A 27,363-nucleotide genomic window follows, 5' to 3' on the forward strand; every position below is an offset into this window, starting at 1 on the left:
ACTGTCACCATCCCCTCTCTTCACCTTCCTGTCCTGCTCCCAGATGCCACTCCCTGCCTGCCTGCAGCCCTATCCCATCTGCCCAGCTCTGCATGCCCTACCCCCAGGGTTCCCAGGCCAGTCTTCATGGAGACCCCACCTTCCCACCCCACCGACTCTGTCTGGCATCCCCATCAGTGACTGCGGAGTAGCAGGGCAGAGTGATCTGTCACCAGACTGGGGTGCCAGGAAGCCCAGTCCATCTGCTGTGCTGCCCACACCCTGCTACGTACCTGGGAGCGGCAGAGACTGGCCACACATCACAACCCAGGCTGCCTCCCACGTCTGGGCTGGACAGTGCCAAGGGACCAACTGTGGACCGGGTAAAATCCCTTGGTGGGGCAGATCTGCCCCTCAGACGGTGTTTTGCTCACCTCTGATCCAAGCTAAAGATCAGGTCTGGGATGTGATCAAATTTATGGATTGGACCAGAGATAACCTATGGAAGTTTTAGGGAGGCAAATGAGAAGATGAGTGCTGGGGCTTTTATCTTTCCTGTCCATTCAACATGTAAAAAGTGTGTATGTGGTAGATGTCTATGCTTGAGGATCAGGGTGTGTCTGTTAACATCTACCTGAACAACGCTGTTTATAGGACTGGAACATTAAATAAAAAGATAAGAACATGAAAAACAAGTGAACAGTGTGGTTAAACTACTGTTACCAGAATAATTATAAAAACTTGTTGGGGAGAGGAGTAGTGTATATGTATCTATGTATAATATAAGCTTATAAAAATGTTCCATAAGTATCCAGGGCATACAGTATGCCCAAATTAGACTTTTCACTATGTCATTTGTAGTTTCCTAGATTTCAAGCGTTACATTTATAACTAGCATTTTTGTGAATTGGTCCTAAAATTGTAATTCCAACTGATTTGTGCTATATTAGTGTGTGCTTTTTTGTCACTCCCTTAAAGTGGAAGTTATTTGATTATGATCCATTTTTGTTTGACTCTTTCTTTTTAGCTTTCCACTGGGAATCCGTTGTATGAGACATATTACAAACAAGTAAGTTTTTAATACTTTAATTTTTTTTAATTTAGTGTTTCTCTTGCTTCCCATATTTCATTCCAGTTTCTCTTCCTCGGCTTTATGGTAACTGAATGCCAGTATTGCTCTAATATTGTCTGTCTAAGAAACTGGCAATTTGTACTGTTCATCTCTTGTTTTTTATAGTTAACTTACTTCAGTGAATTATTAATGTTTGTGTTGCAGGTAGATCCCACATACACAGGGAGAGTTGGGGCTAGTGAAGCAGCTCTATTTCTTAAAAAGTCAGGTCTCTCGGACATCATCCTTGGGAAAGTAAGTAAAGTGTGTGCGTGTGAGAGAGAGAGATGTGGGGGCATGTGCATACAGTGTGTTGTTGTTTTTATGCTCCATGATCCAAACTGATATTCGGTGGACTTTTTTTGAGAGAGAGGGGGAATAATACACTGTAGCTCCATGTTTTCAAACTGAAAGTTAGCTATAGATCTGTTTTACCACCCAGAACATCACTAAACCAAAGCTCTGTTTTGGTGGACATTTTGAAAGCCTCAAAACACCACAGCAAATAAAATGGTTGAGAATTGGGAAGGTGACAGGATAGTTAATGAGGAAGAAGGCCAAGAGAGTGCTTGAAAAGAGGCAACCTGGCATATAAGAGGACTTTTCTAAAAACATGAGTCAATGTGTTAGATGGCACTAAGACAGTATGACTGAAAAGAACATAGGTACCAACAGAACTAAAACAGAGATACCTAGAGCCTCGTAGACTAGTATAGTGATTCTCAACCAGGGTCCTGCAAGGTGCCATGCAATGTTAGCACTGCTAGGTGTGCAGACACATACATGTGATTCACAAAATAACTCAGAGATTTGAGACAGAAAAACTACAAGGATCAGTGTTAATTTCTTAGGGTTTTTTGCAACTTAAGAGTTGCTCTGTTGGTTTTCTATAGTCGAAAAATACATTAAAGCTATGAGCTGGTATTTTCCAAAGGGTGCCTTGAATCTAGTGAGGCTGAAAACCACTAGACTAGTAAAAGTAAAGTAAATCTGAAGGAAAGAGACGGGAAGCTGTCAGAGACAATATACAAAGCTGAGATTATGTATAGGGAGCAGCAGTAGAAGAAAATGTCTTGAGTAGCCATATTTGTACAGATCTAAAGATGGGAGAAGTGAGAATCGAGGATAAAAGATATTTACAGTAATCAGGATGAGAAATTATCAGGGTTTGGATAAAGGCCTTAATAGTGCATGGTGTCAGAAGAGAGTAGATTTTAAAGCTATTAAAGGTAGAAGTGCCAGAAAATAGTTGCAGTTCTTGTTGCCCTGTTGGAAGTTGTTATAGTACTATCACCACCATATTGTCTGAGCAACTAAATAGAAAGTAAGAAACCAGGCACCAGGACAGAAGAGTTAATGACTGACTGATTATTCAGTAAGGTGAATAAACTTAAAAACAGTTATTTAATAAAGTATTAGAACATTGCTTCCTCTCTCACTTGCCTGCAGATTCAGGATTACAGCATTTTGGAACGGTAATCCCCTGCAGAATAGGGAGTTCAGGAAAATGCTGGATCATAATTTTTTGTGTATTGCAGCATCATATCACAAACGAGAGAGAATCAGATTTTGTGTGGGTCAGAGCTTCTTGAAGGCATTGACTTCACCGAGGTTTGGATTAGACATTGTGTGAAGTTGAAGCAGATTTTAAATTAAAGAGCACTTTGTTTTTTAACTTACATTTTGTTAATGAAGTAAAAATTTAATCTTTGTAGTTCATATTTTGAAACTTCCAGCAGACAATTCAAGTATGAATGTTTGATATTTGAACTCCCCAACATAATGAATTTCAGTGGCTGATTTTTATTATCTGTTTTTTTTATAGATATGGGATTTGGCTGACCCAGAGGGTAAAGGATACTTGGATAAACAGGTATAAGAAATATCTAGCATAGATCGATCAGATGGCTCTAGAATTTGGGGCCTGATTCAGGAAATCGTTTTTATTCAGAATATCACTTTAAGCAAGTCCTGAAGCCCCTTTCAAGTTAAGTGTGTTCTTGCATATTTTATGGTATCAGGGATTTTTTTCCCAATATTTCTCAAAGCCAAATATATAGATATATATATACACATATATCTACCATTCAAAAGTAGTGTAATTAGAATGTTTTAATAAGAGTAAACTGGAGACGTTTCCATTGGTATGAGTTTATATAATTGAACTGGGGGGTCATCTTAAATTTACCTTGTCCGTGCCTCTGCAGCAGGGAAAGTAGAGGTTGAGGATCAGGCAGCAAGACCCCCACCCCTTGCTTCCCAGTCTCTTACCCCCTTAATCTGTGCCTGTGCCTGGCTGCCTGTCCCCCAGCTGCTTACCGTCTGCAGTGGCTTCAGCTCCAGGACAGTTAGCAGTGGCCTCAGGCTTGCACCGGCTCAGCCAGGTAGAAGCAGCAGTTGCAGCAGCAGCTCTGGGCTGGGCCAGGGCCAGAGTAGAAACTAAGTTGGGGGGGAGCAAGCAGCAGCAGGACAGGCTGTGCAGTCTCCCCCACACTCCCTCTTAGTCCCCCACCACATAATCTCCCCTGCTCTTCCCCTGCCATGTGCCCCTATCCCTGCAGCACAAGCCCCCCCACCCCATCCCAGCCAAGGCGATGGCTTGGCTCCAGTTTTGCCCCAGAGTCGGGGCTGCAGCAGCCACCTGCCCCAGCCAGTACTCAAATGCAAAATGAACCCCCCTGCCTGTTGATGGGAAGTGGAGGGTGGGAATCTCTTCTTGGATTTGAATAAATACATTAAACCAACAGGTTGGAATGAGAGTCTAATTAGTTGAACATCCCTGCTTCTGTGCTTTCACTTAGCCAAGTTACCTTTACCATTTTATAAAAAACAGTATATAGATGATTCTGTTTAAAAATAATGATTTAGCCTAGTTCCTTGCTTCAGTAGAATAGCCTGAGTTTCCTTGTCCATTGAATTTTTAGGGTTTCTTTGTTGCGTTGCGACTCGTAGCATGTGCACAGAATGGCCATGATGTTACCTTGAGCAATCTAACTTTGACTGTGCCACCTCCTCAATTTGTAAGTAACTTTTTAATTCAGAAATTAAACTTCAAAAAAGAAAAAGAAACCCAGAATAGTCTTTTCTACCTTAACAAACTGACTGCTAGTAGCTAGACACATTGTAAGTTCTTTGGGGCAGGGTCCTTCTTGGTTTGTGTGTATATAGAACTTAGCACCACAGGGTACTTGTCCATGCCTGAGTCTTGTAGCGGTGGGAGTAATACAAATTAATCTGACATTTTAATTTGTTTTTCTGTTTGCATAAAACATACAAGAGTGACCCCTGTCCTCCCACATGGTGGCAAAATGTATATGTGTACATATTTCATATGTATAGATACTTAAGAATTGGGCAATAAAAAGAAAGTGACGTGTGATAATGTTATGTTGTAGTCTTGTTCTGTTTTATTTTACTTTTAGCATGAAAGTGGTAGCCCCTTATTGATCACTCCTCCTTCAACAGAAAGTCTCTGGGCTGTTAGGGTAAGTATACAGGACAGTACATTTGCATCCAATCTTTGCATGTAAAAAGTGTTTTTTTTGTTAATGTGATTATTTTCTTTTTGGCAAAATTATATTTTAGACATTGGAAAACCTCTATTATAGAAGTCGACTTGGGCACATGGCACACACAATATTAGTTTGTACTTTATAGTTGTCATAGACTTCTGTCAACATCTGACATAATATTTTGTTAAGAGAGATTGTTAGTCAAGATTGTGTTCTCAGAGCCTTGTTTTGTTTAGCTTTTTTGCATGAACTGACAGATAGAATGGAACGCGTGCTCAGAAAACGTTTGGACTTAGAGCCACATTTAGATCAGTGAAGATCTTTACCAAATCCATCTCCATGTGTGGTCTATTTGAAACTTGAGTCCATCACTGCCTTGGCATAGTATTCTTTGCCTGTGTTCTGGTTTCATATAAAGAGTAGTTTGGAGTGTCATTTGTGAATTTTAAATTTTGATTATAAACTTAAAATGAAATTTCTTTTTCTGGATGATATATGATCAAATTATTTTAAAAGCATGTTTCCACATTGCATGGTATAGTCTAAAGTAGGGAACAATATTGCTGAAAATAACAGTTCTTAGTATAGTAGATGCTTTCTGAAAGTTGCATAGTTTAAAATCTGGGCACAGAGATGTTCAACACAATCATTTGTCTTTCTAGTCTGTGCAGAAACTTTTTATTGTATGTCGTGCATCAGTTTTGCTGCTATGATATGACCCCTTTTTGAAACTTCCAAAAACTTCTTCTCATACAGAGAGAATAATCTCCAAAAGTTATTGCCACGACTTTTAAAACTAAGTTCAATAGAGTGCTTAAGGTGTATAGCATGAACACTTGAAAGATAAAATGATAGATTACTGACCAGTCTCTGAGTTTTTGCAAGATCTCTTTTTTGACACTCACACAGGCACACTTTTTTACTTATTCAGGCTATTTCTTACCAACTAGGTGGAAGAAAAAGCAAAGTTTGATGGTATTTTTGAAAGCCTCTTGCCAGTAAATGGCTTACTTTCAGGAGACAAAGTAAAACCAGTACTGATGAACTCAAAGCTACCTCTAGATATCCTAGGAAGGGTAAGTATCCGATAAGTGTTACCTAGATCCTCCTTTAACTTTGGTTTTGTGAAATTAAAAACTTAATGTGATTGGTCATAATAGCAGCAGTTTAAATGTGGGCAGTATTTCAGATATACTCCTTTCTTTTTAAAGGTTGGCAAAAGTTAAGCTCTTCAAATCATTACTTAAGCAATTATGTAAGTGGTCCATTTTTAAAAATCTGTGTGTTAATTTGTATTTTCACTATTTTAAATTTGTTTCTGAACTCTTATATTGTGTCTAAATTACTACAGGTCTGGGATCTCAGTGATATTGATAAAGATGGACACCTGGACAAAGATGAATTTGCTGTGGTACGTCTTTGTTTCCAAAATAGCACTGGTGAGGCTTCCATTTTGGGCACAGAACTTCAGAAGAGAACTTGACAAATTGGAAGGAGGCCAGTGGAGAGCAACAAATATTTTTAGAGGCCTAGGAAATGTGACATACAGGAAAACTGTGGAAGAACTGGGATTATTCAGTCTGCAGAAGAGAAGACAGAGTGGGGATTTGATAATAGCCTTCAAATATATGAAGGATGGTTAGAAAGAGAATGGTTATGGAATACTCTTTGTGGATGCAGATACAAGAAGAGTTTCAAATTGCAAAAATGGAAATTTAATTGGACATTAGGAAGAACTTGTTCCCTATGAAGGTAGTTAAGCATTGAAACAGATGACCTAGAGAGATTGTGGACACTCCATCCTTAAGAGCCTTTAAGAGCAGGTTAGACAAATGTTTGTCTGAGGTGGTTCTGGCTGGATCATCCCTGCCTAAACCTTGAGCAGGGTGTTGTACAAAGTGATCTCCTCAGGTTTCATAGTCAGTAGGGTCGGAAGGGACCTGAGCAGATCATCAAGTCCGACCCCCTGCCATGGCAGGAAAGAGTACTGGGGTCAAACGGCCCCAGCAAGGTGATTGTCTAGCCTCATCTTAAAGACCCCCAAGGTAAGAGCCAGCACCACTTCTCTTGGAAGTTGGTTCCAGATCCTAGCCGCCCTGACAGTGAAGTAGCGCCTCCTGATATCTAGCCTGAATCTACCCTCTGCCAGCTTGTGACCGTTATTCCTGGTCACTCCTGGCAGTGCTCGGGGGAACGGGGACTCCCCCAATGCCTGCTGGTCCCCTCTGACTAGTTTGTACCAGGCCACTAGGTCCTGTCCAGCCCAATTTTTTTCTATTAAATTTACAGAAAGTTTGACCATGTAAATGTGTACCATTGCTTCCTGAAATTGTTTGTTGTTATAATTACAGCTTCCTCTTTTCTGGCCTCCTGTTGCTCACATTGTCCTTACTGTGAGTTGTTCAAAATACAGCTATTAAAATGCTCTTCCTCCTTGAAAACCTCTGCTGACTGTTACTTACCAGTGCTTAAACCCTTACATTCCAGACCATCTATAGGTCTGTCCTGGCCTATATCTCTTTTCCGTCATGTTCTTTCTCTCTTGTGTAGATGTGCACTATTTGAAATTTTGTATGTGTTCCTCTCTATTAACATGTTTTATAGATGGATTTTGCCTTTACCCTTGCAGGCAATGCATTTGGTTTATAGAGCTCTTGAGAAGGAGCCAGTTCCCTCAGTATTACCCCCATCACTTATTCCACCTTCCAAAAGAAAGAAGGCACCTGCTTTTCCTGGTGCAGTTCCTGTTCTCCCTGCAAGCCCTCCACCTAAAGACAGCCTTCGTTCTACTCCATCACATGGCAGTGTAAACAGCCTAAATAGTACAGGGAGTTTGTCTCCCAAACACAGCATCAAACAAGCACAGGTACAAGTTTCATGTTTTGTTTTTAAATTTATTTGCAGGGAACTACAGAATAATTAAACTACTTCTTGCTGGATAATTTTTCTTCCTGATGTTTGTTGAAAAGCACTCAATGACAAAAGGGTGGCTAGAACAGAAAGTTGTAGGTTGTATTTGTCACAACACTCTGTTCAACATTAGCAATTTGGGCTTGTGCCAGAAAAATATTAATTCTGCTTCAGCCCTAGCACCAGAGGAGGAATGAATCTGCACCTGAGACTCCAAATATGGGTCTCTACCTTTGCATTGTGGAGCCCTGATACTGACAGTTCCTCTCAGCCTACCTATTCCATTTATACATAAGAAGCATGGCTTCTGACAGAATCAGTTTCTTCCTAAGATTGTCATATATGTTATAAGTCCTAAAACATTAATGAAGGGAAGAGAAATGTCTGTATGCTGGTGACAAACTTAATTGTACAAGATGCTGAGCACCTCCAGCTGCAGTGGGGTTGTATCTGGCATGGTTGAGCCCACGTGTACATTTGATCTTTGGCTAAATTAATAACATTTATTTTTACAGCCATCTTTGAATTGGGTGGTACCAATGTCTGACAAAATGCGATATGATGAAATCTTCTTAAAAACTGATATGGACATGGATGGTTATGTGAGTGGTCAAGAAGTGAAGGATATTTTTATGCACTCAGGACTTTCTCAGAATCTCTTGGCACACATATGGTAAGAATTCATCCTGAGTTCTGTCGTCTCTGCCATAGCCAGAATCTGAAACAAACAGTTCCCTTGCTGACGTTTACATCTATTATCTTTTGTATTTTTAGTGTTTTTTGCTGAAGGACAGAGAATATTTCTCCCTTTTTTTCCTCTACACAGATTAAGACCTTGCAAATTAGGCAGCATTAGAGTCCTGTGCCACTTTGAAAATACATGTCCCTCCGTATTTTGTCATTGTAATGATAGGCATATCTTGCAGTGGGTGCTTCTACTTTATACACCATTTCATTAAGGGTGAGAGGGTGGTGATGCTGACTTTAGGATTCCTGTCAATCAACTGGCTAAAGTGTGCGTGTGTGTGGAGGGGGGAATCCAAATATTGTTAGCTAAGTGTTTAAGAAAAGTTGTCCTATTTTTATAGAATTGTCCCAGTAGGGTAATGGATGTTAAGGCCAAGACAAACAAAAAGAAATCAGCCTATTTGTTTCTCAGATTCCATTGTAACAACAGTAGATGTTCAATTTATAAGACATTTTGACTTATAATAAGACTAAACATTTCCTAACAGGGCCTTGGCAGATACAAGACAGATGGGAAAGCTAAGCAAAGATCAGTTTGCCCTAGCCATGTATCTCATTCAACAGAAGGTCAGTAAAGGGATTGATCCTCCACAAGTGTTGTCCCCAGATATGATCCCTCCTACAGAGAGGAGTACTCCCATACAAGTAAGTAATTGTTTATTAATAGGCATATTGCTCTATTTTTATCTTTGTGTTCTGAAAGTAACTAGTTTGGAGAGTTTATTAATGTTCTAATTTATATCTTGTTAACACATCACAGTGTAAAATTTCAATTTAGAAGAATTGTTGCCTATCTTCTGCTGTTTAACCAAGATTCTGGAATATATATATATTTTTTTTAATTACATTAATTGGTTAGGAATTGAGAAATTCCTGTTGCATCATGTTTCTTCTGTTGACTCAGTTGTTTCAGAAATTAAACCAGTTTCAGAGACCGTATCTTTTGCTAGGAAACATTCCTGTTGGGCTGGGAGAGGATGAGAATCTTCAACCACGTTAAGTGGTGGTGATATGCTGCCCGTTCTAATTCTGTTTTAGAGAAATCCCTTTCAGCATCGGGAATTGATGGGTTAGGTCAGACCACTCTTTCTTTTTTCTGGGGGGGAGGCTGAGGGAGGTGGAGGCTAGGCAAATCCAGATGGCTAATGAAAATCTTGTCTGTTTCAGCCATATTTCCAAAGCTGAACTGTTCATTCACTGTTTTACCACAGCCTTTCTGATTATCCTTTCAACATTAAGTGCTTTTTGAAAATGTTACTGCTATTGGAGTCCCTTTTTCAACAGTGACTTTAGGCACTTAGTTGCTTGTTGTTTTTGAAAATAGAATTTAGGCCTGCAGTGGTTTTAGCCAAAGTCTGACACGTGCGATGGATCTCTCTTCTACAGATGGCCAATCCTACAGATAATAAGTGAAATGGAGAGGTTGACTCTAGAAGCAATATGGAGTAGAGAGACCTGTGCCAAGACAACAGGGCAACTTTAACCTTGCTTCATTCAGGGTTATTTAGTTAACTGATATTGCTACAGAAATGTGTAGCTACGGCAGTTGGATCGTAACAGCTAATGCACACTGCAAAGCAACAGCTCCCTTTTCCCTTTTAAAGTTGTTAAAAAGTATGTTTGTCCATCCCTAAAATTAATCTAATAAAAAGAACTCTGCAGTATGTTGTGTTAAAAAAGCATTTAAATATCACAGGTCTTCAGAATATCAAACCAATAATGAAAACTAAAGGTACCTACAGACATTTAGGGGCCACAGTCTAACTCATGGCAGTTTATGCAAAGCGCCATGAATTAGAGGGCTTACCCCCCTACCCAACAGATGTTCACGTATTGGGTCGGGGGGCTCAAGCTTATCTGCATTGACCCTGGCCAGCAGGAGAGCTCTGAGGTGGTTGCTCCCCAGCCCCTACCCTCTGTCACCAGCGGAGAGAGGGGGAGAGAAAGGGAGCAGCTGGCAGCTGGGCAGTGCCTGGCTGGAGCTGGAGGGAGGCTCAGGGTGGAACGGAGTCCCCTTGCCTTGTGGGGCCGACCCCTCACAACTACTCTGGCTGGGGTACTGGGGAGAGCCAAGATGAGCCCATGAGGTGGGGAGGCTCTGTTCCACCATGGCGCTCTTTCCCCCCGCCCGCTTTGCCCATGGCAAAGCTGAGCCGGCAGCTTCTGCTGCCGCTGTCAAGAGGCCCGGGGAAGGGAGCCTCCCTCCCTCGCAGGCCCCCCCAGATACCCCAGCTAGGGCATTGGGCGGAACTGGGCCAGGGCCACAGGTGAGGGATCCCTTTCACCATCCCTGTCCCCCTCCCTTCCCTGCTGACAGCCTTGGGGGCACAAGAGCACCAGTGCAGCCCTGCAAAGGCGCTAAAAATGAACCCTTGAGGGAACACAAGTTCCCTAAGGTGCTCTGTTCTATAGCACCTTCAGCTAATAGGTGATTTGATGAGGATTCATTTTTCACGTGATTGGCCATTTAAAAAGCACTCTGCAGCCATACATGTGTATTATGTCACGGCTGTAGCATGCTTTCAGGGGCCCGATCACACAAAAAATGCAACTTGTGTAAATGCCCTAAGAAGAATCAGTTTGTCATTCCCTCATAAACACTGTTACTTTTTTAGAGGGCTAGAAATATTTTACTCATGAACTTTAGTCATACATCCCAAGTCTCCTCAGTGACTTTATTAAAAGTTTGCATGCCACAGAGGTAAGGATAAAGCCTTCAGCCTGGCCCCTTCACTTCCATAATACTTCTTCCAGTTATGAATGCTTCTCACTGTAGGATATGAAAAATTCACTGTTTACAGCGGAACCCGAGGAAGAGCACTGTGTCCAAAAGCTAGTCTTTCTATTCCATCTATACAGTTTATCCAATAAAAAATATTAATGAAAAAAACTCCCTTGCTGTAGGAGATTCCTAAATGCTGCTTTAAAGGAAATAGGCATGTTGAAATCTGCATGTCTCATACTTAGAGCAAGGTATTGACTTGAAATACTTGAGATGAAAGAATAGGCCCAATTAAGTCATTGGGAGTTTTGCCATTTTCTTGGAGAGGGACAGGGCAGGATATGTTCCTTGAATTTTAATCCTGCCACAGCCATTGATTTATACTCTGAACACGTGGAGGTCCCTTATCTTCTCTGTGCCTCAGTTAACCATCTATTAAATATGGATTGATAATATGCTCCTACCTCAAGGAGAGCAAGCTCAGTACTATGGAGAGTGCTGTGATGTCCTGTTATGGAAGGTACAAAGTGAGATGTGGTTGTAACTCTGTCTCAAGTTTTTGTAAATAATGCATGCTGGTTGTTAATTTGCTTTGTAAGGGAATATTTTGGTTTTTTTCAGGATAGCTCAAGTTCTGTTGGGTCAGGAGAATTTACAGGAGTAAAAGAACTTGATGATATTAGTCAAGAGATAGCACAGCTACAAAGGTAAACTTAGTGAACCTTTAAAATATTCTGACCATTATTCTGAATCCCAGTAATGGAAAATCTTTCTTCCTAAGGAAAGCTCTGTACAAAATTACGTGTTGTGTAACATGGTTCTTGTTTCAAATCTTTATATATAGTTTTTTGAAATATCTTAAAGAAAAGAATCCTACATGAAATAATTAATTAAAATGTTGCATCTATTCCTGCCATATCATAGGAAATTAGGTATCTTGCAGACTTGTTATTAGTTACAATCGTCCTCTCTTCCCTCATCTGTTGTTAGTATATATTGGTCTTGTCACTATTGTCATTTACATACTGGTTGTGATGAAAGAGGCCATTTTGTGCCTGGCTACAAGTAATATCAAACTCTGTTGTCACTCTGATTGACTTTTGGTTTTAATGGACGTTCACTTCATACTGTTGAACCTGTCTTTTTTTATGATTACCAAATAAGGAGCTGTGCATTCATTATTGAGTATGGCACAGTGGGTTTTTTACTACTTCTCTCCCTTTCCCTCCATTGCGCTTGGAGTGTGTAGTTCATTTGGCAACGCATTTATGTGGTGTCATTTTATTTTTGGTTGTATTGTTTTGTTTTTTATTTAACAAGAAACTATTGGAAATGGGACCCTAGCACCTTTTATGTAGTTGAGTCCAGCTGTCTGTTTTATTTTTTTATAGCCTAAGTCAGTGATTCTCAACCAGGTTGCCATGAGATCCTTTCAAGGATTCCATGCAATGTTAGCATCGTTAGGTGTGCAAACACGATTCACAAGGTAACCACAGAGATTTCAAATAGGATTTCATAGTGTTAAAAACATTCTGACCTCCTTGGGGTCTTTCCAAGGTCTTTACAATGGAAGAATTGTTCTATTATTTTTCTGTAGTCAAAAAACAAGTGAAAACTAGGAGTTGGCATTTTCTGAGGGGGCCTTGAGTGTAAGAAGGTTGAAAACCAGTGGCCTGGTTGGTTTCTTCTGAAATCTGACTGATGTAACTAAAGCACATTTTGCATGATCTACAACTTTGCTGCTCACTTACATGAAAAAATGAATTTCTAAGCTTTAAAACAGTTTAGTACATGGCACAGGTATATTTATTTGTTTTGCTTACAACTGATTGTTACTTGACCATTAGTGATATATTGTTTTTTGAATGTAACAATTCCTAGGCAAGTGGTTCTCAACCTTTTTAGACTTAAGGCCCCCCTCTGAAAATGCTAGCTCCTAGCTTTCAATCACAAGACTGTTTGTTCTTCCCACAGAGAAAAATATTCACTAGAGCAGGATATTAGAGAAAAGGAGGAATCAATTAGACAGAAAACCTGTGAAGTTCAGGTAAAAACTTTGGATTTTCATTACTGATCTTTCTTTCAATGACACTTCAAAGTCTTCCTCCATCCCACTCTTCTTATGTATTTCTTTGGGCATATTTTTTCTCCCAATGGGGAAATTTATGTAATCTCATTTAATGTGTAGCAATGATTTTATTTTTCTATTTGCTATAGAGAATTTATTTTTTTTGCGGCCTAATGTAAAACACACATAGTATAGGCACAGCTGAAATCGTGTCTTTATTAATGCTTTGCTAATACCTTTATTTTAAAAGTATCCTAATATTCTAAAACACATGTTCTGAAAATTAATGTTTAAAATATTTGACGTGCAGGCTTTCTTGTCACTCCGTCCTCCTACTGCATGGGCATTGATTTGTTATAAAGGATTACAGTAGTACTGAAATGCTGGCATGTTATTTCCCCACCCCTCTTTCTTTAGGAAAAAACACTGATGCCTTTGGGTGGTGGGAAGTTTTGGATTTAACAACCATAGCAGTCTTCCTTTAAATTTAATCGTTTGTATCAGAACCTCAGTTAAATGTAACCCGTCCAAATCGTGGAATATTTCTCAGGAACTGCAAAATGATTTAGATAGAGAAACAAGTAATTTGCAAGAGTTAGAAGCTCAGAAACAAGATGCTCAAGACCGCCTGGATGAAATGGACCAGCAGAAAGCCAAACTGAAAGATATGCTAAATGACGTGAAACAGAAGTGCCAAGAAGAAACGCAAATGGTGAGTGTACATTCATTTTGGAGGAGGTCCAGCATATTGTCTCTATGGCAGAAAACTATTGGAGAGTCTATAAGAATTTCTTACACTGCTTACTCATTTTGAGCTTAATGGCCCGTACTGCACAAATATAAAAAGGTTTAAAGCAAGCATTCTGTTAACCTGAATAGCTTTCCTGACGGCCTTATATATTTATTCAATATAATGTATGAATATGGGTTGACACAGGCAGCAGCTGTGTGGTACATAAGCCCTGGCACTCGGTAAAGGGGAGTTGCAGCAGAGGTTAGGTTAGAACCTCTGCCGTCATGGAGCAGAGTGGGGGCAGTTGTCAGGTGTCATTGCCAAGAGCCAGGCTAACCCTTCCCTGGCCTGGCCGCCACCATCAAATTCAAGGCTTTGAATCCTTGCTCTCCATATGAAATAGCAGCGATTGAGGGGCCAGGGTGGGCCTAACCTGACTTTTGGTGGTGACCCCTTTCTCACACCATCATCCTGCCCTGCTCTGCTCCATGTGGCCAGAGACTGAACACTCCCACTTACATTCTGGCACCTTAACAAACTCTTATGAGATATGGCTGCACCCTGAATCAGGACAGCATCCTGGTTAAGAATCACTGGTTTAATGTAGTGGAATCTGAATTCATCATAAATGTTACATAACAATGCCATATTTGTTTTTGTGTCTATGCTAAAGTCGGTGCTGTATTGTAACTTTCAGATTGCATCACTGAAAATGCAGATTCAGTCTCAGGAGTCAGATTTAAAATCACAGGAAGATGATCTAAATAGAGCAAAAACAGAGTTGAATCGCCTCCAGCAAGAAGAAACACAGCTAGAGCAGAGCATCCAGGCAGGAAAAGTTCAACTTGAAACAATAATTAAATCTTTGAAGTCAACACAAGAAGAAATCAATCAGGTAGTTTCCATAGTCTTTTGTGCATGTCTTTTTAAAAAATAATAGCTTAGAAAAAAACAGATTGCACCTGTGAAGTGCACACAACAAGAGGAATAAGCTGATATATAATTATATGGATCTTGGACTGTTGCCTGCTAGTTAGATTCCCAGTTCATGTAAAATTTGAGTCTGGAAAATAACTAGGAATTTGCAGTAGCTACACTATCCTCATGCAAAGTGACTCCTACTTCTCTGGAGCCATGAAGAAACCAAACTGTATAGTTACTGCACTGTTTAGATTGTGAGCATGAAAACACTATTAGAAGAATAGCTAGTAGCATGTTCAACAGCTGTATGTCTAATCCTGTATGATGCTGAATTATTTTTCATCATTTAGGCAAGAAGTAAGCTTTCTCAACTTCAAGAGAGTCACCAAGAAGTCAATAAAAGTATTGAACAATATAACGAGGCTCTGAATGGGATTCACGGTGGAAGCATGACAAATTTAGCAGACATAAATGAAGGAATTGCGCAGAAAGAGAGAGGCAGTTTTGGAGCAATGGTAAAGATTGAATAAAATTCTTGAATTTAAGCTTCACAGTCAATAGATTTGTGACCTAAACTGAGAACATAAAAAGATGTTATTTGTCTTTGTGATCTTAATAGCCCCTTTGATCTTAGAAAGATGTCAGCCTCTAGTGCTATGCTTTGAAGACTAAATCTCTCTCCTAATAAAGGGGCTCCTGCCCAGAGTTAACACTTCTCCTTCTTAAGCGTTTTCAAGGGTTTCTTTTTGCCAAAAACAGTCTGAACGAGACAGAAAGGGAGAATTTTTTTCTGAATGATTATTAAGCTAGCATGTGAAATAACTTGCTGTACATAATGCATTAAATGCTAAACCTGCAATGTCATATTTACAGAGAGGTTTGCAAGCTGGGTTTGACTTGACATAGAGACCTCAGCTAAACACGACTGTAACATTTTATTTCTAGAGAACATCAATTCTTGGGATTTGCCAGTAGAATTATAAAGGGAAAAGTCATAGTTCTACAAATACACTCTCCTTCCCCTTCCTCCCTACCCTTTGTCAGCGTAGTTTGTACCAGTTCTTCAAATAAAACGAGCTGAGCCAACAGAAGGACTGTCTTGCTGAGATTTGCTGTATCTACACTAGATCTATGCTGAGTTTTTACACTCCTGACTGAGAGAGAGGCTGTGGGGGAAAAAAAAATTAAACCAGATTTTATGGCCTGTCAGATTTCTAGTATAAGCAAAATAGACAGTTTGACAATTTTGTTTTAAATCCCAGTACAGCTGTTCTCAGAGTCCTTCAGGCACCTAGGAATATAACTTCCTCAACAGTTGTTCCTGTTCCTCTTTTACTAATGGGTTTCTTTTCCTCGCCTCACTTTTTTTTTTTTTTCTCTCTCTCTCTCTCCTTTTTCTGAAGTAGCTATACTAATTTCTGCCTTCCAGTAAGGCATGAGTTGTACATTTACACGCTTCAGCTAAATAAATACGTAAATATAGACAAAGAAGCTTATGCAAAAAAGATAATACATGGATTCTGTCCTTGGCTACCCTTCAGATATTTCTAACATGATCTTCCTCTCATTTGTTATTTTATTTCAGATGTATATTCTATTCCATATATTCCTTAAGAATCTTAAGAACTTGTCATGTTGATTTACTTTGGGTATCTGGTATTTATTGGGTGTTTACTAAATTATATAAATTGTACTTACACAAGAGGTAAGGATTTCTTAGGGTGATATATTTTATTGGATGAACTGTGTAGTTGTGATAAAGTTAGACAGGCTTTTGAATGCAAGGCATTCTTCCTCAGGTCTCTGATTACAGGGAGCCAGGCAGCCAATAAAAGAACAACCCTAAGAAATCCTTGCCTCTCACAATTTCTGAACCTCACAACTACAATATCACTCTAACACTACCATAAGCTATACTTACTCATTTATAATGTTGCATATTTATTTCTCCAGCTGTTAATCACTGTCACAGTCATATTTTGTTCAGGTCTCCTTGCCAGTTAAACTCTTCTTGCAAACCTTTCTGTCAAGAAGACACTACACGTTTATCATTTAATACACTATGTACAGTAAGTTGTTATTTCATACACTAGTCTAATAATCATCCAGAAGGAATTCCATTCTTTTGCCTTGTTTGGTTTGCTTTCTGCAAAAGGAACTTTTGAAAATGTTTAAGAAGGAAAAACTAACTTGGGACAGAAACTCTCTTATTAGGATGTAAATTTGGGCTTAAAAGGTCATTCGCAGCAGTCATTTTTGCTTGAACAGATATTGGCAAGGTACATTTCAAACTGACGTCTCTGGAATGGTGCTTTTGTATTACTAAGCCTGAGAACTACTTGAGGAAAACTCTAATTCATGTTTGTAGAAAAATGTTTAAAGTACTTATGCCTCTTTCCTGTTTCTTAATCCACTCTTCCTCTTACGTTTTTTCTTTTGCTGTTGAGAAGATTTAATTTTCACTTCTTCATTTATGACTACTGTGAAAGGGGAGATCCCTCAGTGTATTAGGCTGCTTACAGGCTTGGGAGAAAAAAACCCAGGCACTTTAAGCTCACTGTGGCCCCTCACTAAGCACAGTGTATGCCCAGAAGAGGCATCGCATTAGTTTGACCCGGCTAGCCCAACATCTGTATAGATCCCGCACTTCAGTAGGACTTTTTGGTGCTTTTATCTAATAGTTGATTGAATCGGCTTTAGATAAAAGCCCTGTTGAAGTGCACAGTCTATACAGATGCTGGAGAGCTGCGTCAAACTAAAGCGCTTCCTCTTCCAGTAAAGTGCTGGGTTTTTGTTTTCCTGTCAGCAGCCTTAGGCTGTGAGGACATGGTGACACTGGTTGTTAGCACTAAATAGTTATTAGGCGGGGTGAAAGGCCTCAATCAGGAGTGGAGTTCTATTGTCCTAAGTGATAGATTCTTATCTATGCAAATACAGCAAGCAGTACAGTGTGCAGTTGTGGAGATGATAGTTTTGTTTTTATAATTTGTCAGTGCTGTAGATTGAACTGTGCTAGCAGCAATCATACTTATTTAAAAAAAAAAAATTAAGCTATCCATGACATTTGATGACCATGTTAAGAGAGAGAGTTTCCAGCATGGTTTGGGTAGTGCATCCGTTAGAACGAAATCCCTGTTCATGCTTGTCAGGTGAACTGTCTTAACCCTGTTCTTAAAAGATTTATCATTATGGTTCTTCCCACACTTATGAACTAGGTGGGGATCAGTATTTAGGGATCTGTGGAAAGATCTTGGAAAAGTTATTCTACCTGAAGGTGCGAAAACCCCGGAGGATGACACTTTGGAAGGATTTGTGGAGACTTTTGAGAAATTAATTTAACAAAATCATTAACAGCTTAACACAAGTTGTGTTCTATATGTAGACTTTGATTTTATTTTTCTTTGTAGCTTCAAGCAGTTTATTTCTAATACTTGCTTCAGCTTACTGATAACTTGTGATTTCCTGAAGATCATTCTGAATTTTGAATATCGTTCAAAACAGGATAAAGATTATGTGGGAATTCTACTTATTGGATCGTTTAGCCTTTTAATCTTGGTAAATCATAATATTTCTCTTTTAATTCTAGGATGATCCATTCAAAAATAAAGCCTTGTTGTTCAGTAATAACACGCAAGAATTGCGTACAGATCCATTCCAGTCAGAAGATCCTTTCAGATCTGATCCATTTAAAGGAGCTGACCCTTTCAAAGACAGTAAGTGCCTTGATGGCTAACACAAAAACTAGAACAGTCAGACAACTTTTTTTTCATTTTTACAACTTTGCTAATTTTCTTAACTAACTGACAAAATACAATATATTTCTTCTTTATCTAGGTGATCCATTTCATAATGATCCTTTTGCAGAACAACCACCTGCTTCAGCAGGTAAAAGTTTTTCAGTTGATGAAATTGATAGGATAGAATTTGTAACCAAATATGAAGGTGTAAAGGCAGCAGCTGGCTTTCTGTGGCTTCCCGTTTTACGTTTAAATTGGGAGGCCTGTAGAATTGTCTGTGGATGTTTTGTGCAGGGAAAGAGGGGACAAGTTGTTAAATAATGTATATGTAATTTTACTAAATGTAGTTTTGTAACTAATGTAAACACCACATATAGAAATAATTACAGTAAAATCTCTGTTATGCAGCATTTGAGTAACCAGAACACGCTATTAACTGGAATTTCCAGCTGGCTGGCCGGACACAGGCCGGGGGGGGTGGGAAGCTCACACACTGCTGCCAACCACACCATGCTGCTGCTGCTTCACATGTGGCTGCCTCGGGTAAAACTGCTGGCCTTGGGTAACCAGCATTTTAGATAACTGGCAACCCCCCATTCCCCACTCATGCTGGATAACAGGGATTTGACTAATTGGGATGGGAAGTAAACAATTACTTTTTTAGAGTAGAAATTAATACTTCATGAATCAACTAAAAATAGAAATATGGTATTATTCCCTGCAGCAAATTTTCTAGCATTTTTACTTGCCTAATTACATTTTCTTTACTTAATGGTCTTTTGGTAGATCCATTTGGAGAGGATCCATTTAAAGAAAGTGACCCATTTCGTAGTTCAGCCCCTGATGATTTTTTTAAGAAACAGGTGAAGAGTGATCCATTTACATCTGATCCATTCACAAAAAATCCCACAATGCTCTCGAAGGTAGGCATTTTTTTTAAGTGTGCGTATAATAAACTTTTTGTACTCTGAGGCTAATACGTTGTGTAAAAGACTTAACAAAAAGAAAAGTCCCACGCAGCATTCTCTTATTTCCTATATTAGGTGACAGGCACAGCTTCTCTCCTTATATTGAGTGTGTATTTATTTCCCAAGTGATCTCTTTAGTTCCTTTCTACTTACTTATAGGGCAGCATTTTCCAACTTTAGCGTCTTAGCATCACACACAGAATAAGTGGTCAGATTTTTAGAGTGCACAAAAGTACCTCCAGCTACCATTGACTTAAAGATGAATTGTGTGTACTTGCTACCACCGAAAATTAAGCTATTTTCATTTAAGAGCATAGGTGAATTGAGTGCCTAACATTGGACGCTCATGTTTGAACATTTGGACCATAGAAGCTTTAGGTTCTCTGTTTTTTTGCATTGGTGAATAGTATCAGCTTTAATTCACTGTGAGGTTCCCTGCTCTAGAATCTTGTATGCTCATTCAAATACTTGGCTTTGAGCGCAACCCATAAGTTTTCTTTTTTTTTTTCCTTCCGAGAACTGTGTGCACTAATAGCATGGCCTTATCCCATAAGACTATTTTTAAATACTTGGTCAATTCATCCTGCTGTAAATCTATTAAGAATAGCAGATTTACACAAGAGATTTATTTGTCCTAATTTGACAGTTTTTGAATGTAGGGAAATTTTTTATATATGTAGGAAGGTAAAGTACAGAATGCATTACAATGAAAAACATGCAACTTTTTCTTTTCTCCTCATATTTAGCCTGATCCTTTTGAAAGCAGTGATCCTTTTACATCTTCAGGTATCTCTTCAAAACGCCCAGGTAAGAGGGATGGGATTCTGCTTGTAAAAGGCAAAAATAACTTTTTATTGCCTTTTGGACACCCAGTTTTGGATGCAAAGAGTTCATTCCCAAGCCATTGTTGCCAAGTGGCAACAGGGACAGGGCCACCTGCAAGCTTTCCTGACAGCTCTCTGCTGTGCCCACTGAGGAACAGGGAGGGAGAGCAGAGCACTGTGAGATAGGAAGTGAGGTCTGAGACCTGGCTACTTGTTAAATTTGTCCCAGCAAGACAGGTTGCTGTCTGAAACAGCAACTTTGTCATGGATCCACCAGTTTTGCGGTGGGTGAGCTATTTTTACAGTGCAACAAGCAGTGTGACCATTCACCTCGCATTAATCACTAATATAGAAGTGGGACCAATGTAACGTCTGCCAGAGTCCTATAGCTGCCACCCTGTCCTGCCTTCTGCCAACTTCACATTGACATAGCCAGCCATCCCTATAGAGAGATTTGGGGGAGACAGCTGGTGCAGAGGGCATCTGTGTAGATGGCCCTGTCATTGTAGCCTCTCTGTTAGGATCCATAGATTCTGAAGAACAGTCTACCTCAGCAGGTGGGCAAACCACAAATTCCTCTCCACAGTGGCAGGTGAAGTCCATATTTTCTTCAGTATTCCCTTTTGTGGATGGGAAATGGGGATTAAAAATATGTCATTTGACCATGACTGATTCTCACGTGAAACAAATTTTTATGGTCCCTTGGCAGATTTTTTCAAGGTCTGGGAAGAGACTGCTGAAACAAACGCATTCTAACATTAAGAACCGCAGCGCTTGGAAAAGAATGTTTTGGATAGTTGGAATGTGGTGTGATCAGACTCAAATAATGGGCATATTCCAAATGAAAAGCATTAAAAAAAACCCTGTTCCTTATAAAGGAGATTCTAGGATGGAGTACACTTATTACTTACTGCTGAATTTTTACCCCAAGGAAGAATCAGTCATCCCTCAAGTTCACTGTGAAATCACAGTATCTATGGTGCCATTATAAAAGCCTATTATGAAATCATTCTGTAGGCATCAGCTTCCAAATTACAAGGTTTTGTTATGATTCGGATGGCACCATAATGAAAAAAACCAGGATTTCTGTGGACTTTGTTAAATAAAATTGTGCTGGGGTTGATAACCTTTTACGAATGGTAGACCACCACTTGCAACCCAGCCACTGCCAGCTGCCCATCCACTCTGTAGCACCCCAACTCTTCCTGCTGTGTCCTGAAGGCTGTTCTCTTGTGCCCAACTACTGCAGTCTCCACTTACCCTTGCCATCAGATGTCACAGATTCCCATAGTCAAAAGTGATGGGGAGCAAAGAATTTGATGGTGATGGTAAGTGGAGGCTGCAGTAGCAGGGTAAGAAAGCACTGTGGATTGGTTCAGCAGCCCATGGCAGAATAATACACAGCCCAGGGCAGAGAAGGTGCCCTCTTTCCCTCACTTCTCTCACAGGCCAAATTCAATCTCTTCATGGACTGGATCTGGGCCATGGAGCATAGGTTGACAAATCTGTTGCTGCTACTATCAAGGTCTTCATGTCGGTGTCCTTAATTCTTATGTCTTGTGTTACATTTGAGGGAAAAAAAATGTTATACTCATGATTTCACTATATATGTGTGTATGTATGTATGTATGTATGTATGTATGATTTTAAACAACATTTAAAAAAAAGTTAACTTTGTTCCTTACATGTTTCAGATCCTTTTGGAACATTAGACCCATTTGGAAGTGGTGCCTTTAATAGTAATGACAGTTTTGCAGATTTTAGCCAGATGTCAAAGGTAAATGTTCGGTGGAAATAAAGTTCCTTTAAAAATGTTGCTGGGTTTTTGGTTTTGTTTTCCCACGTCATTCTTGAAGAGTGCGATGATGTGAATAATATAGGGGATATCAAGTCTCAACATTATTTTTTATTGTAATTATGGATACAAACCCCTCTATAAGAGACCAATAAGATTATTTCCTTAGACACAGTAGGGTTTCAATAACCTCTATGTGTATCATAGAGGATAAATTTATTAACGAGTTTGTTTTGTTTTTGAAGGGATTTTTACAAATAAGCAAAGAAGTGAAAGAAGTAAAAACCTTTTTTCATGGGATTTTAAACTCGATTGTATTTAGCCAAAATGATCTTTCCTATCATTTTTGTCTTGTTTTCCTTTATTTTTTCCTCCACTAGGTGGCAGTAGCCTGTACAAATAGGATGTTTGAGTGAAGTTGGTGACTTCTCAGCAAGGCCTGATTGGGACCTTGAGGCTGCCAGTGCACTGCCTGCAAAACTGCCTGTTATTGTAGAATTAAACTTAATATGAAAATATGTTAAAAGTACCGCGTGTAAATTGATAAAGTCAAGATACAGCAATCAATCCTATCTATTTTGTAATGGTCAGGATGCTCCTCTGCAGGCAACAGTGGAGAACGTAGTTCAAAAATATCTTGTTTTCTTTTCTAGAAGCTTTAAAACAAGTAAAGAGATGTGAACTGCTGAGAATAGAAGGGGGACATGCTGTATACTTTAGGAATAGCCACATTTCCAAATGGTACATACTGTTTCACTGTGGTGTTTGATCATATAATGAAAAGTCCTGTTTTTTGGCTTTGCTTTGTGGCTTAGAAAAACAATAGCATGATGAATTGTATTAAGAGGAATGCCATCTACAAGTCAAGGGAAGTGATTCTTCAAGTGTGAGAGCTCACCAGTGCTAAACACCTGGTGACCAGTTTTGAGCATGGCATTGCAAGAAAGACCTTGACAAGTTGGAAAGAGCCCAATGGAGAGCAATCAAAATTTTAGAGGCTTAGGAAACATGGCTTACAAGAAAAGGGAAGAACTGAGATTATATGGCCTGCGGAAGAGAAAACTGAGGGGTGGGATTTGATAGTAGCCTTCAAATACATAAGGGATGGTTATACAGAGGATGGCATACTACCCTTTGTGACTGTGAGGGACAGGTCAACAAGTAATGGACTCAAATTGCAACAAGGGAAATTAGGTTGATTATTGAAAAGAACTTTCTTACTATAAGGGTAGTTAAGCACTGGAACGGATTACCTAGAGGAGTTGTGGAGTTTTTAAGAGCATATTAGATAAACGCTCACCTGACATGGTTTAGATAAGGATGATGCTGCCTGGAGCCCCTTGTTCCAGGCAACATCCATCATCTTTATCTAAACCATTAGATGATCTCCTGACATCCCTTCCAGCCCTGTTTTTTCTGTGCTTCCTTTGCCCTATGTGTACAAAATGGGACCAAATAAAAGTTCCTGTAGGGACCTTTGTGATAACTATTTCTGCCTTGGTTGTGAAAAGTTAAATGATTAATCATTTAACTGGTAAGTGCAGTGATAACCAGTTATTTTACCAGTTACCCTTTGGGTGCAGCCTGGGAATCATAGGATCATAGGAGTAGGGTCGGAAGGGACCTTGTAGATCTTCAAGTCCGACCCCCTGCCTGGGCGGGAGAAAAACTGGACTCAAATGCGTCCAGCCAGGTAGGCATCAAGCCTCTTCTTAAAGACCCCCAGGGTAGGAGCCAGCACCGCTTCTCTTGGAAGTTGGTTCCAGCTCCTAGCCACCCTAACTGTGAAGTAGTTCTTGCGGATGTCTAATCTAAACCTACTCTCCAATAATTTGTGTCCAGTTAAGGGGAAGCTGGGAAGAGGAGCTGTGTGGTGCCTCAACAGAAATCAGCAGGGCAGGGAGGAGGGAAGAGGGAGGAGGGGGTTTAGTACCCATAGTTAAAGAGGAAAACAGAGAGTAGCCTAATGACTCATCAATTAAGCAATTAGCTGCTCTTTCACAGGTGCTCCCTCTGGGCTGTGTTGTCTGGCTGGGCTTGCCGCCTTCTTCCCTCCAATCCCCCTCCAAAAGCCAGCCTCCCTCTCCCCCCGCCACTGGGATGGAATGGCACTCAGCAGCAGCTGTCTCCGAACTGCTGTGTTATCTGTTAATTGTTTACTGGTATAATTAGAGGTGGTTAAACATATATTTTTTTTAATGGTATTTGCATCCATATTTCTATCTTTTCCTGAAGTGGATAAAGTTACCTTCTAAAATACAAAGCTATCCCTGTTTCACAATGTAAGGCCCTGCAAGCGTTTACAGTTAACTCATACACATATTATTGAGGTTAACAAGGTGGACATAATCACAAATACGAAGTGACTATTTTTAGTTTTTCACAAGATCATGGCCTAAATCATATATTTAGTAATATGAAACAGTGAGGGGAAGATGAAACAGGACACTAAAATAAGATGGACACTAAGCAATACTTGGTGCTCACCATAATAGAGCATGGAGAGGTGTGGGTTTTCCTTAATGATTATTAAATACATGCATGTAAATATGAAATATCAGTGTGTAGAAAGCTGTGATGACTGTGACTCAAACCTTATGTTGTTTCAAAAGATATGTACACAAATAATGTATTTTACTACATGAAACACCTCAATTACTAGATTAATAATTGCTTTCAAAGTAAGTGCTTTTGAAAAAAGAAGTTAGACTCCTTTGTCCCTGAGTTGATTTTCCATATTTATCTATCCTGAGTTAATGTCTGTCTGAATGATCTTTATATATACTAAAAATAATAAGTCGCTTCTGCTATCTGATGTATACTTTCTTTTTCTCTCTCGTAAAGCCTGCAGCTTCAGACCCTTTCACCTCCTCTTTTGGAGGGATGGGATTCTCAGATGACCCTTTTAAAAGTAAGCCAGACACTCCCGCCCTACCACCGAAGAAAAATGTTCCTCCACGGCCCAAGCCACCTAGTGGTAAGTACATCTTCTCTTAGCACGGTGTTTCTCAACCTTGTTAGACTCATGGTATGTCTCAGTAGACTCAAGTGTCCAGGTTGTAGCTATATTGGTCTAGAGGAAAAAGCAATCGGGGCTCGTGAACAGAGGTGATACCTTTTATTAGACCAACAAGATGTTTGCAAAAAAACCCATTCTTTAATTGCAAGCTTTCAGGCACATTTTTTAAAATGAAATCTTCATATTTTCCCAAGCAAGAAGCAGCTTTGACCACCCGAAACCTGAGATCCTGCCTTTGTCTATGGTAATTTGCATCATCACAGTGTCACAGGATAGCTGAGACTCCTTACCAGCTAAGAACTGCTTCTCAGAGGGTTTTTCCATCTATTGATTCCTCTGTGAAATCCTATGAAATATGAACTTTCATTTCTACCCAAGAGAACCTTTACAATCTTTTTTTCTGATGCCTGATGAAGGGTGTTTGTGCCTGAAAGCTTGAAATTAATGTTTTTTTTTGCAAAAATTGTGGTCTAATAAAAAGGCATTGCCTCTGTCCACTTGTCCTGATTGCTCAATAGACTTAAGGCACTCCTCAAAAAATACCAACTCTTACTTTTTACTGCTTGTTTACTATGGAAAAATAAAAGAGCAATTCTTTTGTTGCACAGAACTCAAACCACAAGTCAAAAAAACTATGACTTCCTATTTGACATCTCTGAGTTTATCTTGTAAACCATTCTTGCATAGCTAATTGACAACATTGTGTGACACCCTGTGGCACCCTGGAAAGGATCTCCAGGCATCCCAGATTGAGAATCACTCTTTTTGCAGACACTTCCTATAGTTTTTTTTCTGCTTGTCAAGGTAACAGGAAGTCTACAGTTTTCTGTCTTGTAGATCTCTTATCAGCCCATGGTCTAGGAAGGTTAGCAGATGGTTCAGACATGTAGTACTTGCAGGGGGAGGGGAGGGAGGGATTATGGGGAGAGAGATTAGATTTTCAGTGGAAGGCAAGGAGCTTTTGTATAAATTTTAATTAGGGACTACTTCTAAGTACAATGGTTAATTTCTACTTCTGGTACATTATATTCTGAAACTGCCAAGTATGAATGAATCTGCTGTATAGTTTAATAATTTAAGATTTATTTTAGTTTGGAGTTCAGCTTCAGATCATTTTTCTTCATAATGCCTCATTCTCTTAAACCAGGGGTGGCCAACATGTGGCACAGGTACCACAAGTGGCACAAGCAGTCTGTGTATATGGCGTATGGGAAATTGGGAAGGGGACAGGCAACAGACTGACAAAAAAACAAAGAGCAGAAAACAGAGCATCAGATCAGGCAGGGAGCATAGGACAGGGAGCAGAAAGTAAAACTGCAGATCCAGTAAGGGGAAGGGATGAGAGTGGAGGGAGGGTGCAGGGCTAACCTGTGGCACATCTGCCAAGAAAGGTTGGCCTCCACTAAAGCCATCTAGAGTCTGGTGAAACTGTTAATAAACAGAAAGCATTTCATAGCTGTTAGTTTCAAGTCTGTTTTTGTCAGCCTGTGATATATTTTAGTAGATGTTAACAGTGAACTCTGACAGGGAACAGCTATATCATAGAAAAAACATGATCTTGCCACAAATATGCTCACAAATCTATTTGTATCAAAACTCTGGCACTGCGAGGTGTTTTGCTTTGTTTGTGACATACAAATTTAAAGGCCAGATATCCAGAATTTCTATGTATTTTTACCATTTCATAAATTTGTAGACAAAATCTATTATTATAACCTCCCTTTCAGCATGGATCTCACACTTTCCTTGTATTGCATCATGGGGCAGTGCTTGGTCTTGTCTGACACTGCAGTTCTCACACTGACCGCTCATAAAAGTAGTTGTTAATTTGGTTCACCCTGCAGGTGAACCATCACTCAAAATGAAAAACACCCTTATGGATGTTTTACCTCAAGAGCATTTTAAGTTAAAATTTCTATTATAGAAAATTGGGTACCCTGTCCCAGATTGACTCTGTGTTTTGGAAAATTGATTTAACAAAAAAAAACACTTAACACTTTTTAGACATCTTGGGCACTGACAGACGGGGAGGACGTACTTTACTGAAAGAGGCAGTGTGTTAGTTTGACCCAGCTCTGCAGCATCTGTATAGATCTCTTGCTTCAGTGGGGCTTTTCTGTCACTTTTATCTAGCAGCTGATTGAATCGGCTATTAGGTAAAAGTACCAGAAAAGCCCTGCTTAAGTGCCCGATCTATACAGACACTGGGCAAGCTGAGTTGAACTAACACGCTCTCTTGTGGGCATGCATTGGGCTTGATGGTGGGGTGTGCAAAGTTTAAAGTAAAGTGATATGGGGCGGGGGGGGGGGGGTGGGG

The 27,363-nt window shown here is 39.7% G+C and overlaps 1 protein-coding gene across 4 annotated transcripts in view; it reads left to right on the forward strand.

Annotated features, from left to right (window-relative positions):
• EPS15L1 (epidermal growth factor receptor pathway substrate 15 like 1) overlaps window positions 1-27,363 on the forward strand; it is a 62,210-nt gene that overhangs the window by 9,782 nt on the left and 25,065 nt on the right. For 2 of the 4 annotated variants that reach the window (XM_019513669.1, XM_019513672.1), the window contains exons 2-22: window positions 1,007-1,048; window positions 1,256-1,345; window positions 2,916-2,963; window positions 4,015-4,110; window positions 4,513-4,575; window positions 5,553-5,678; window positions 5,954-6,013; window positions 7,232-7,468; window positions 8,028-8,185; window positions 8,748-8,904; window positions 11,603-11,688; window positions 12,956-13,028; window positions 13,600-13,761; window positions 14,480-14,677; window positions 15,054-15,218; window positions 18,290-18,416; window positions 18,538-18,603; window positions 19,227-19,363; window positions 20,155-20,215; window positions 21,927-22,009; window positions 24,872-25,004. In XM_019513669.1, the coding sequence (XP_019369214.1) occupies window positions 1,007-1,048; window positions 1,256-1,345; window positions 2,916-2,963; window positions 4,015-4,110; window positions 4,513-4,575; window positions 5,553-5,678; window positions 5,954-6,013; window positions 7,232-7,468; window positions 8,028-8,185; window positions 8,748-8,904; window positions 11,603-11,688; window positions 12,956-13,028; window positions 13,600-13,761; window positions 14,480-14,677; window positions 15,054-15,218; window positions 18,290-18,416; window positions 18,538-18,603; window positions 19,227-19,363; window positions 20,155-20,215; window positions 21,927-22,009; window positions 24,872-25,004 (2,368 nt within the window). The remainder of the gene's footprint in view (window positions 1-1,006; window positions 1,049-1,255; window positions 1,346-2,915; window positions 2,964-4,014; window positions 4,111-4,512; window positions 4,576-5,552; window positions 5,679-5,953; window positions 6,014-7,231; window positions 7,469-8,027; window positions 8,186-8,747; window positions 8,905-11,602; window positions 11,689-12,955; window positions 13,029-13,599; window positions 13,762-14,479; window positions 14,678-15,053; window positions 15,219-18,289; window positions 18,417-18,537; window positions 18,604-19,226; window positions 19,364-20,154; window positions 20,216-21,926; window positions 22,010-24,871; window positions 25,005-27,363) is intronic. The other 2 variants (XM_019513670.1, XM_019513671.1) reach the window with 2 other exon arrangements.

Source organism: Gavialis gangeticus, unplaced genomic scaffold, assembly GCF_001723915.1.
Source record: "Gavialis gangeticus isolate Ggan-Ray unplaced genomic scaffold, GavGan_comp1, whole genome shotgun sequence".
NCBI lineage: Eukaryota > Metazoa > Chordata > Crocodylia > Gavialidae > Gavialis > Gavialis gangeticus.